The sequence below is a fragment of the Hippopotamus amphibius genome, chromosome 17 (genome assembly GCF_030028045.1).
Source record: "Hippopotamus amphibius kiboko isolate mHipAmp2 chromosome 17, mHipAmp2.hap2, whole genome shotgun sequence".
Taxonomy (NCBI): domain Eukaryota; kingdom Metazoa; phylum Chordata; class Mammalia; order Artiodactyla; family Hippopotamidae; genus Hippopotamus; species Hippopotamus amphibius.
The window spans coordinates 12,935,480-12,947,793 of NC_080202.1; the positions used below are offsets into that span (position 1 = coordinate 12,935,480).

The 12,314-nt window shown below is 45.0% G+C and overlaps 1 protein-coding gene and 1 non-coding gene across 10 annotated transcripts in view; both read left to right on the top strand.

Moving 5' to 3' along the window:
- The window catches only part of SMG6 (SMG6 nonsense mediated mRNA decay factor), a 203,313-nt gene that overhangs the window by 82,140 nt on the left and 108,859 nt on the right, over positions 1-12,314 (top strand). For 5 of the 9 annotated variants that reach the window (XM_057714301.1, XM_057714299.1, XM_057714304.1 and 2 more), the window contains 2 exons: positions 7,797-7,877; positions 11,747-11,863. In XM_057714301.1, coding sequence (XP_057570284.1) covers positions 7,797-7,877; positions 11,747-11,863 — 198 coding nt within the window. Of the gene's footprint in view, positions 1-5,772; positions 5,840-7,796; positions 7,878-8,400; positions 8,419-11,746; positions 11,864-12,314 lie in introns of those variants that run through there. The other 4 variants (XM_057714302.1, XM_057714307.1, XM_057714306.1 and 1 more) reach the window with 3 other exon arrangements.
- TRNAK-UUU (transfer RNA lysine (anticodon UUU)) lies at positions 4,810-4,882 on the top strand. The gene has a single exon. It is a non-coding gene; the product is annotated as a tRNA-Lys (tRNA).

The following is a 12,314-nucleotide window of genomic DNA, read 5'->3' on the forward strand; positions in this document are numbered from 1 at the left end:
CCTGCTCTGTCAGAAGAGGTGTAGCTGTGTTAATTACTTCTCACTGTTACAGCAAAATCTTTCTTCTAGGTTGGCCAGTGGGCATGCCTCTTAGGAAGCCTCTTTCGCTTCTCTTCTCCTCCACGACCTTAAGTAACTTCTGACGCAAGACACCCCAGATTGCCTGATGGAATTCCATAGGGATTTGCCTACGTGATGTAATTAAGAAGCTTGACGCTTTTTTCTACTCCTCCTTTGCTTTCCTCAAATATTGGGAGAAAGGCATGCTTCCTAAAACCTCTGGTAGGCAGTGTAGAAGCAGAAACTGTGTCCTCCAAGATCTACTTGTAACTCCTCCAAATGCGATGCTGAAATGGTAGGCACCCTTCCACTGGGCCCCATTCCTGAGAAGCTTGGCTGGTGCCAGCATGCCATTCTGCTGGCAGCAGCGGTGCTTGCCAAGAGGGGACATGCATTTGAATCACCTTGAAATCAGGCAGGAAATTCTGAGTGACAAAAGTTTCAATCCAGAGATACAACTAAGGTGGAAATGGCCAGAGTATGTTTTGATTGGTGATTGATTGATTGATTAAAATTTTCCAGGAAGTCTATAGGAATACCATTTCTAAAATTGCATGGGTATTTCCTGGAAAAAGCTAAGCATTTGTTTAGAAGTGTTTTCATTTTTCATTGTAGAGAATAGAAATGGTTTGCCGTCTGTCTTGCCAAGATGTATCGATAGAATGCCCAGGACTTTTCTTGGCTCTAGAGCTGCATGTCGAGGAGGAGAGAAAGCCAAGTTGCCCTGCGGAGAGTGCCTAGCACCTCTGGAGGTCATTTTCATACCTTGAGAAGGTAGCAGTTGTGTTATAGTGCCATAAAGAGCTTTGCAATCAACTAGACCAGAGGTTTGAATTCTCCACTCAGCCATTTATCAGCTGTTTGACCTTGATGAAGAAAGTTAACTTTTCCTCTCTGAAGCTTAGTTTTCTGAGGTTGTTCACTGGTCTTCCATTGTGTGGATATACCACAATTTGTTTATCTATCCCCTTGTTGATGGGCTATTACGCATAAAACTACTATAAACATTCAAGTGTAAGTCTTTGTGTGAACATATGCTTTCATTTCCCTTAGGTAAATACCTAGGAATGGTATACCTAGGTCATTTGTTAAATGTGTGTTTTAACTTCTTAAGAAACTTCCCAACTGTTTTCCAAAGTGGTTGTTTCATTTTATATTCCCAAAGCGGTGTGAGAGAGTTCCAGTTACTCTACATCCTCACCAGCAGTTATTATTCTCTGTCTTTTTGATTATAGAAGTCCTAATGGGTGTGGAGTTGTTCGCGGTTTTATTTCCCTACTGATTAGTAATGTTGAGCATCTTATCAGAAGAACACGTTCATTTGTTTTGTTGGTGTTTTTTTGTTTTGGGTTTTTTGTTTGTTTTTGGCTGCACGGTGGGGCATGTGGGATCTTTAGTTCCCTGACGAGGGATTGAACCTGTGTCCCCTGCAGTGGAAGTGCAGGATCTTAACCACTGGACCGCCAGGAAAGTCCCTAGCATGCACTTATTTGCCATCTACATAGCTTCTTTGCTCTTTTTTTTTTTTTTTTTTTGGTTTATCTTATTAATTTGAAAGAGTTCTTCATATGTTCTAGATATGAGTCCTTTGTAAGGTATATATTTTACAAACATTTTCTCCAAGTGAGGAAATTTTGTATGGCTTCTTTTTTCATTTTTGTCTTTTAAAGAGCAAGTGTGGTTGGTTTTTGTTTTTGTTTTTTTTTTTAAAGAAGTTTATTTTTTTTTTTAAGTTTGGTCTTTACAGATTTATTGGCAAAGGAGCAGTTTAAGATAGTATTGTTAGCTGATGCTGCTGATTTAAAAAAAAAAGTCTTAATAGCCTTCTGATTAACAGTCCGAAGCAGTGCAGCACTGAAAGTGCATAAGCAGTGTCATTTATGAAGAAAACAGTGCTAGGGCTCATGTGTTAAACAACTTTTCCCCCCGACTGCCCTTGTTTGAAGAATGTACATACCACTGGTTTGAGATTTATACCTTTACTTATTTTTTGAGCAGCAAGAACATGTTTAAACAGCTCACTTAGCTTCTGCAATTCGTTCTTCTTGTCATCTTTCTTCACTTTCTCATCACCTTCACTTTGTGCTGCTTGACATGGATTTTACTGATCCGATGAGTCATAGCCTTGATGACGACGTTCTCTTGCTTTACTCCTTATTCTTTGGACAGAAGTTCTGTCTTCAGTGAACTTTCCCTTCTTTTTCTCTTATATTCCTTTTGGTTGCCCCGGCAGTTTCTTGCTCAGTCCGGATAAGGAACCACACAGCTGGGCATCCCCAGGAGCTCAAGCCAGGCAGCACACGGTGAGGACAGGGGCTGGAGCATCTGCACAGAGTATTCTCGACTAACTGAGAAACTGTCCTCAAAATGTCTTAGTAGCCCTTTTCTGTGTAAAAGAGAAATGTTTCTGGAATCCTGTGTCAGATCTTTTGGGGTTTTGTTTATCAGCTTACTTTTGTCTACTTGTTTTAAAATTTTCATTTTGAAATAAAGATTCACAAGAAATTGTAAACAACAAAAAAATGTACTTAAGGTTCTGTGAGTCCTTCATCCCTCCTTCCCTGATATTAGCATCTTACGTAACTTTAGTGCAGTATCAACACCATGAGATTAACATTGGTACAATCCACAGACCTTATTCGGATTTCACTAGTTATACATGACTCACTTGTGTGTGTATGTGTGTGTGTGTGTAGTTGTATGCAGTTTTATCACACAGGTAGTTTCATGTAACTACTTCACAATCAAGATGCAGAACTGTTCTATCACTACAAAGCTCCTTCATGCTACCTTGTAAGAACCATCCCTAAGTCCTAACCCCTGTTTTCCATCTCTATAATTAAATTATTTCAAGAATATTATATAAATGGGACCACATAGCTTGTAACCTTTTGAAATTGGCTGTTTTTAGTCAGCATAATTCCCTGACTGTCCAAGTTATTGCGTGTACCAGTAGTTCTTTTCTTTTCACGGCTGAGTAGTATTCCAGAGTGTGGATGTTCCGCAGTTTGTTAACCATTCATCCAGTGTAGAACATCTGGGTTGTTTCCAGTTTTAAGCTGTTATGAATAAAGCTGCTATGAACACTTGCGTATAGGTTTTTGTGCAAACATAAGTTTTCATTTTTCTGGGATAAATGCCCAAGAGTATAATTGCTGAGTCATATCATAAGTGCATTATTAGTTTTAGAAGGAACTGCCAAACTGTTTTCCAGCGTGGCTGTACCATTTCATATTCCAATCAGTTATGTATGTATGATCCAATATCTCTGCATCCTCATCAGCTTTTTGGTGGTGTTACTATTTTTTGTTTTAGCCATTTTGGGAAGTAGTTTTAATATTGTGGTTTTAACTTTGATTTCCCTAATGGCTAATGATAGTGAACATCTTTTCATGTGCCTATATTTCACCTGTATGTCCTTTTTGGTGAAATGTCTGTTCATATCTTTTGCCCATTTTCTAATTGGACTGTTTATTTTCTTACTGGTGAGATTTGAGAGTTCTTAATATAGTCTAGATGCTCGTCCTGTGTAAGATATGTAGTTTGCAACTGTGTTTTCCTGGTCTATAATTTGCTTTTGCATCCTCTTAGAGAGCAAAATATTTTAATTTTTATGAGGTCTAGCATATCAATTTTCCCTTTATAGATTGTGCTTTTTGCATTAAGTCCAAGAATTCTTCACTTAGTTCTAGGTCCTGAAGATTTTCTTGTTTTTTTGTCTAAAAATTTTATGGTCTTATGCTTTACATGTAAGTCTTTGATCGGTTTTCAATTAATTTTTGTATAAGGTGTGAGATTTAGGTCAGGGTTCTTTGTGGATATTTAATCACTCGAGCAAATATTTGTTGAAAAGGCTATCCTTTTTTGTTTGACTTAACATCAGGAAGAATAACTCCTCCCACTTTGTTCTTTTGCACAATTGTTTTAGCTACTCTAGGTCCTTTGCCTTTCCATATAAACTTTATTATTTTTTTAAAATAAATTTATTGATTGATTGATTTTATTGGTTGTGTTGGGTCTTCTTTGCTGTGCACAGGCTTTCTTTTTAGTTGCGGTGAGTGGGGGCTACGCTTTGTTGTGGTGCACGGGCTCCTCATTGCCGTGGCTTCTCTTGTTGCAGAGCATGGGCTCTAGGCGCGTGGACTTCAGTAGTTGCAGCACATGGGCTCAATATTTGTGGCTCACGGGTTCTAAAGCACAGGCTCAGTAGTTGTGGCGCATGGGCTTAGTTGCTCCACGGCATGTGGGATATTCCTGGAGCAGTGATCGAACCTGTGTCCCCTGCCTTGGCGGGCGGATTCTTAACCACTGTGTCACCTAGGAAGCCCCATATAAACTTTAGAATAACCTTGTTTTTGTCTACAAAAAAACTTTGCTGAGATTCTGATAGTAATTGTGTTAAACCTATAAATCTTTTGGGAAACAATAGACATCTCTACAATATTGATTCTTCCAATCCATGAACATAGTAAGTCTTTCCACTTATTTTGGGTCATCTTTTATTTCTTTCATCAGCATTTGTAATTTTCGGCATAGGGTCCTGTTCGTATTTTGTTAGATTTACACCTGAGTATTTCATTTTCTTTGGCAATATTGTGTTTTTAATTTCAGTTTCCACATAGTTATCTCAGAGCTTTTAGTGCAGAATTGCGGAGTAGTGTGAGGTTTTCATGTTTATAGCAAAGGAGAGAGGAGGGGTTGGAGTTTGAAACTTGAATCACAGGCATTTGGAAACCAGGTACGGGGAATTCCCTGGTTGTCCAGTGGTTAGGACTCAGCACTTTTACTGCTGAGGGCCCAGGTTCTATCCCTGGTCGGGAAACTTGTAATCCTGCAAGCTGCACGTTGTGGCCAAAACAAAAAGTGAAAAACACCAGGTATGGAAACAATGTAGATATAAGAGCAGACAAATTTGGATTCAAATCCCATCTCTTTGTGACCTAGGGCAAGTCATTTAACTTCTCTGAGCCTATTTTCTCAACTGTCAAGAAGGGAGAATAGCACCTCCTGTGCAGATCTTTTGTAAAGCTCTGAAATTTTATATATATATATATATATACATACACACACACACACACATGCACGCTCACACACACGTAAATATATATATATAATTTATATATGCTCTGTGCCTAACATAAGTCTCCCTGTATCTTAGTTATTATTTCTGGTCACAGTGGAATCATTGTTTATGATCCACAAATGGAGAGGCAAGTGTACCTGCTGTTAAGAGCAGCAAATGTTTCTTGAACCCCTTCATTGTGCTAATTTTCAAGGATGTGAAGTCTTGACATAGCCCTTGTCCTCAAGGGGCTTATAATTTTGTTGAGGAAACATGCTATATGTATAAAAATTCCAGGACTAGGCATCACTTGTTAAGTTCCAAATGTGTGGTGCAGACAGTGGGTGCATCAAAGAACTTTCTCTTCCTGGGTTTCGTTTGCCCTTTTGTACCCTGTTCATCAAGGTGGCTTCTGGATGTTGTTAATGAGAGGACGTGTGGGTGTGGGAGGGGGTGTGTACAGATTTAGGGGAAGGGAGTCATGTGGGAATATGTAATTAATTTTTATACTTTCCCCAGTAAACCATCGACCCTTTTTATGATGTCATGAGGGATTCCTTAATTTTGCAGCTGCTTCCTGATTACGTCAGAGAGGAGCCTCTCACCCCACAGCCTGGAGCTGCACTCATACAAGAATTGGAAACAAATGAAGTGCTGAGTATCTAATGGCTTCCACAGGGAGAGCCAGCTCAGACTTCCCAGCCCTCCTTCTGCAAGGTCTTCCTCAAGTATTTCTGACCCCCTGAAGTGTCTTTGTTCTGGAAAGACAGGACTGGCCCAGAGCCAAGTGGGCGGGAGCCTGGGGACCCCTTGCTGCACACCTCCCTCCCTCCAGGTGTTCCGCAATCCCACATTTCTGCCCTTTTCCTGGATCTCGTTTGGTGGGTGTTACCCTTTTTGAGGTCTCAGGATGCTCTGGAACCTGCAGGTTATCAGCGAGAGTCCTTACCTTCCCCACATCATCTCCACCATCTCTTCTCTAGATTTTCCTTCTGCAGCATTTCTCATATCTGTGCACTCCTTTCCATTCCCTCTCCCACCTCTCTTCTAGGAAAGATGTTACATTTATTTGGCATTATAAAGTTTATGAAGTGCTCTATATGTAATTCCTCTTAATTCAAGCAAGTTCATGTCCTCTTAGCTTCTCAACCAGTTTGCTTCCCTGTTCCTTTTTTCCAGCTATGCTGATCTATCCTAAATGCTTTAACTAGATTAATCTTCCTGAAATACTCACCTCTGCTTCACTTAGAAGCCTTGAGCGAGTGCCCTCCTCACTACCTGTTGGGTCAAGCCTGTGTTCCTTGCTGTGGCTTCACAGGCCCTGTGCTTTGTGGTCCCTGTTGTACGACGTGCCGAGTACAGTGCTTGCCGTCTGGGTACATGCCTGGCGTGTCCCTACCTGCGTGCCTCTTTAGCACACTCAACCCCTCCTTCATCCTGCCTATTCCATCTTTGTTCATCTTTTGCAGCCTTGCTCAGAAGTGCTCTCTTCATGAAACCTTCCCTGATATACACTAGCTGGAAATGATTTTCTTCCCTTCTGGTGAAAGAAAGCATCTTATTTCCACGTTCCTTATGGCATGTAATAATAACACATTGCTGTGAATTACAGTTATATGGGTGTCTGTGTATTCTTCCTGTCTTCCTCATTAGAATATCATCTTCTCACGGACAGTATCCTGTTTTCCTTTGTATCCTCCACAATTGGGCTTAATAAACAACTTTGGAATTAGTGGGAGAGGTCACTTTGTTAGGAGGTTGGGATATCCTTTGCCCCGACATTTACCTGCTAGAAGAAGTCAGCGTTTTATAATCCTAGAAAATCCAGAAGGAGTAGGGGCTCTTAGGGAAGAAAGACTGCCTTCCACGTTCCTTTGTCTTGTCTCGGATGTACCTTGTTCAGGGACGTGTTGTGGATTGCCTTCCACCCAGTCAGCCTGTGTCTGCCATTGTGCGTGAAAAATTTGCTTAGGTGCATTGGTGCCTGATTTTTCTGACTCATTCATTCTCCTCCTTGGGGAAGGAAATGATGCCCTGATGGCATGGACATCTCTGCTTTTGCAGTGAGATTTTTGTCTGGCTCCTATGAAATGACTGCCTCTTCCACCTCCCTTTCAGCCAGCGACTGCCACAGGGAACTCTGTGGCTCAAACAGCAGCAGTCGAAAGATGCTCTCACTGCCCACTTCCTGTAGGCAAGGAGGTTTTGGTGGGCTGCTCAGGAACTGTGCCAGCTCTGTGTCTGACTGGTGACTGACTCATGAGAAAAGCAGCCTCATGTCTGAAAGATAAGAGCCAACAAATCGCCTCCAGGTGGTGTTAGTTTGGAGGTGACTGACCATTCATTTCCTCTCTGGGAGGAGCTGGTGGGGATGGAATCAGTGAATAAGTGGTCTTGCCTGCATTTTTCTCTGACTGTTAGTGAAGCAGCCAAGTAAGTAGTTGGTTGTCTCTGCTCGAATGGCGCGTGGACCCCCGTGCCCTCTGAATGCCTTCTGTGGCTCTCAGGGTAGCAGACGTACGTGTCCTCTGTCCCGTGTCTTCCCTTCATTACTCTTCCCGTCCTCCTGCCAGGAAGTTGGCCATGTGCACCAGGCGAACTCTGCTTGTTCCACTGCTGCCAGGTTTTTCTGTGAGCAGCCAAACCTCACCCTTGCTGATTTGGTTTCCTCCAGATCTCTGCCCGATCCAGGCGTCGATCCGAAGCGATGGTTCTGAACAGCTGTCCCTTGGCTGGGCTCAGTGGGTCCGGACAGGTGGGCCTGCCTCGCTGCCCCTCCTCTCCCCTCTCCCCCTCCTGCCGCGCTCCCATTTCCTGCGGGAGGATGCTCTGCCATCCTGGAGCCGTCAAGCACAGCTTTGCTTTGGCAGCACCGTCGCGCACACACTGGTGGGAGAGGGGACGTGTTTATCACTTTTCCTGGAGATTATCTGTTTAAGCACTTCTCTGACAGTTACAATAACAAGGGCAGTGTGTTGTGTTTCCCAGCAGAAGGACACTTGCTGTTGAAAGATGTATAGCACTAATTAGAAATACATAACATCCGGCCACATGGCAGCCTTCTCCCGGCCGCTCCATTTCCTGATTTCATACAACTTTGACGACAGTTGGTTTATGTTTTCCATGAATATGTTCTCAGAAAAATGAGAGAGTCTCCCTGTTACATAGGAGCGAGAAGAGCGTTTCCACTTGAGCAGGTATTTGGCCAGAGGACTAGTGGGAGCTGTGGTCACCTGCCCATCTGAGAGCATGTGGGAAGGGGCAGAACCAATTTCAGACTTCAGGTGACTTTCTTGGTAAGAAATATTTCCATCTGACGTCTTTAGCCAGAGCAGTCCCCCTCCACCCTTGAACAAGCCTGCTTTTGGAGAGAAGGGGAAAGGCTGTTTCACAGTGTTAATGAGTTCCTCAGCCCGTGTCGGGCTCCAGCTACCTGACACAAAGCCAGAGGAACCCGGGCAAATACCAAGGCGAACAATGCTTTTTCCTTCCCCACCCCACATCACTTGTTGGCCTGGCCCAGCCCTCTCTAGGGATACAAATGGGTATCTGTAAGATTAGGGCCAGTTTCCTAGGCCTAACCCTAGGGTGGGCGGACCTGGGAATCTGGATGCAATTTTCTCCTGCTCACTTGCATAAGTGTGGGTACTTCTCAAGGACTGGCATCTTACAGCTTCTAGTCCGCAGAAGCCTAAGTGAGGCGAAGAGCATCTCCTGAAGATACCAGAGCACTTAGTACATTTCTCATTGGAGGCACTGGGTCCGGGTTGCCATGGTTACCTGGGGGTAAATAACCCATTTGAAATGTCCTCAGGTTGCAGGGATTCTGTTTTATTTGTAGCTTTGTTCTTCAGCACAGGGTCAGGCACATTGTAGATGCTCAGTATGTGCCTGTGGTACCCACTGTGGTGCCTGTGGAGGAGGGCAGGCCTTCCAGAAAGTGCTCTACATGAAGAGCTGACCAAGACCCAGGCATTCTGACCCATAGATAGCTGTGATATCACCACCTGCTTGATCAGAGCAGAACAGCTTACTGATTTGTACATCCCCATCAGTCAAACCAGGACGCAACAAGGAGTGCTGTCAAGCCCTTCCTGGGGAGATGGAGGGGCAGGGTAGGGGGTGAAGGGTTGAGGTAATATAACCATGGCCAAGAGCAGAGCAGTCATGAAGCTGCCTTTGAGCCCTTCCAGACACAGCAGAGAGGCTCCAGTTGTCACTTCCCCACCTGGTCCCTAGACCTTATTGCAGGAAACTTTAAAAAGGAGCCAGTCTGGACTCCCAGGGGCCTCCGTGTCATTTTTCTGAAGCAGTTAGTTCTCCCCACTGAGACCTAGCCCTGTGCACTCCGAGAAGGAGTCTAACCTGAGGTTGCCATTTATGGTAAAAATAGAAATGGTCTTGGTGAAAGTCATCTCCCTTTGCCCCGTCTTACCCTTATCAAGGCTGATGAGAATGTCTTGTTGTAGTCTTGGGCTTCTGCCAGTCTTTGAAGCTAAAATACCCACCTCCATCCCTTCTGAGGGCCTTCTCTCTGCAGGTAACACCTGCCTAAGATGCCCAGTTGACGAGGGGGCACTACTGTATACTCAGTGTGTCGGCTATCAGGACGTGGCCTCCACTCATCCTGTCCCAGTTTGCTCTGTTCTGGACTTATTCTCCCATTCTGGGATTTGTTGCTAATTAGAGGCAGGCTGCAGGCAGTGCTTGGCAGGGGTCTGGGCTGAGCTGGGGCGGTTAGACAACAGTGTGGCCTATAGTAAGGGTGGAGAGGAGAAGCTGGCAACTTTCCTTAGGATCGCTTACACATCTTCCCCTTCCCTACTTTCCATCCTCCCTTCGCTTGGTTTTCTGTCGCTCTAGCAGAGGCTTAGGGCCTTACCAGAAGAAGAAGGAGACTGGTGATCTATTCTAATCACATGGATTGTTACCACTTCCTTACTGCCTGCCACAGTTGAATTGGAAAGTTAGAGGGTGACATTTGGGACCATTGGGCATCTGGAAGGATGGCGGGAAAGCCACAATAGAATTGCTACACTGATGCTATTCATATGTTGGGACCTTCTGAGTAGCAGCCTGTTCCTTCTCACCCCCAGGGCTTTCTAAAGTGGTTTGGGGCTGGCTTTGCATACTCCAGTCATGTTTGCTCCTGTGGCCAAGACAGTTAGGAATAACTGTGGTTGTGTAGCATCTCCTGGAGTAAAGACCTCAATTAGGCCCCATTGAAAAGACGAGTATCTTTTGAGGGGAGAGGCAAGAGGGCTCCCCCGTGGCTGCTGAAGTTAAAATGCAGGCAGGGACAGAGATCAAACACGTGGCTAATTATCCTTTTAACACTTGGAGGTTGGGAGAGTTCTCCTGTATTACAGAAGGGATTCACAGATCAGCTGTGCCAGAGCAAGCGAGCCTGGCCCCTGACTCGTCTTCTGTGCGTATAGGGTGTCTCCACCTCCGAGGCCGCAGGCGCGGCTGCTGCCTTCTGTGTTTCACTTATTTCTCTCAAGTCTGGACAAAGTGGCTCTCAGGGCAGGCCACTGACAAGGAGCAGGTACAGGCAGTGGTTCGAGGGTGTGTATGTAGCTCCCGCTAAAGAACCAAAGAACCGCCCTGGCCACCACCAAGGTGGCTCCTTTCCCTGACCTGCAGCCAGAAGGAAGTTGGCTATGCTAAGAAAGTGAGGGGGATAGGGTGCTGGTACTGGAAGCCAGATTTCTTTCGTAGCCCTAGGGGACAGGGTTTGTGAAAATAGGTTGTTTGTAAGTGTCGTGTGTGTTCTCTGAGGAGGAGGAACAGGGAGAAGGAAGGAGGGAACCAACGGTTGGTGAGTCAGGAAGATAACTTTTTTTAAAATAAATATATGTATTTATTTTTATTGGCTGTGTTGGGTCTTTGCTGCTGTGCGTGGGCTTTCTTTAGTTAGAGCAAGCAGGAGCTACTCTTTGTTGAGGTGTGCAGGTTTCTCATTGTGGTTGCTTCTCTTGTTGCGGAGCACAGGCTCTAGGTGTACACGGGCTTCAGTAGTTGTGGCACTCAGGCTCAGTAGTTGTGGCTCACGGGCTCTAGAGTGCAGGCTCAGTAGTTGCTCCGTGGCATGTGGGAACCTCCCAGACCAGGGATCGAACCCATGTCCCAGGCATTGGCAGGTGGATTCCCAACCACTGTGCCACCAGGGAAGTCCCTCAGGAAGATAACTTTTAAATTTGTATATTTCTGATCTTAATCAGTGATTATATTCCCTCTGTACATTAGAGAGACTGAGTTAATTAAATATGACTTCTTGTTGCTGTGGCTTCATCAGCAGGCAGCTCCAGGCAGAGAGCATGCAGCTCAGGCTCAGCCTGCTCACCTTGAAGTAACTGGTCCTGGGGAAGGGATGGGATAGAGAATTGACACAAGTGAGCCCTGTAATAACCTTGTTGCATGCTTACCCACACACCAGGCATGGTGGTAAGTGCATTACTTTATTTAGCCTTTCAACTACCCTTTGCAAGAGAGACTATTAAAACAGTCTTAGAGGAGGGAAAAGAAGCTCAGTGACCCAACCAAGGACTTGCACCTAGTAAGGTGGAAAGAGGAGCCCTTGGCCTCCAGGATACTGATGGACGTTCCTTTGCCCCTTCTCAGACTGCTTCTCAGAGGAGTGTCGCTCTGTGATCCAGGAGCAAGCTGCAGCCCTGGGCCTGGCCATGTTTTCTCTCCTGGTGCAGCGCTGCACCTACTTACTGAAGGAATCGGCCAAAGGTAAGCAGATGAGGGGCCCCCTGACTGGCAGACTGTCCAGCTCCTGGGTCCTGTCCAGACAAGCCCAGAATGCCATGCTGCTTTCTCCGTGTCTTCTCCCTCTGCTCCGGGCTTCCTCTGCCCACATACCCTGTTCCTTTTGCCCACCCAACTAGTCCCACTTCCTCTGTGGTCTTCTTTCCTCCTTGTGGAAAGGAGAGGAGGCCTCTTTCCTCCTCTCCATCTTTTCTCCTTTAATAGTTAGGATTTTCACTGTACCTCTGAACTACTGCGTGTTCCTGCAACTTAAAAAAAAAAGAAAGAAAAATGAATTTCCCTTGGTGTTCATAATCGATGCTTTGGTTGCTCCCTCAATCTGTATGTCCCTCTTTGTCTGGTACCTGGTGGGGGTTATGACCACTGCAGACCAGCCATCTCGGGAGCCTCACTGGTCCAGAGCAGGGGTTCTTTT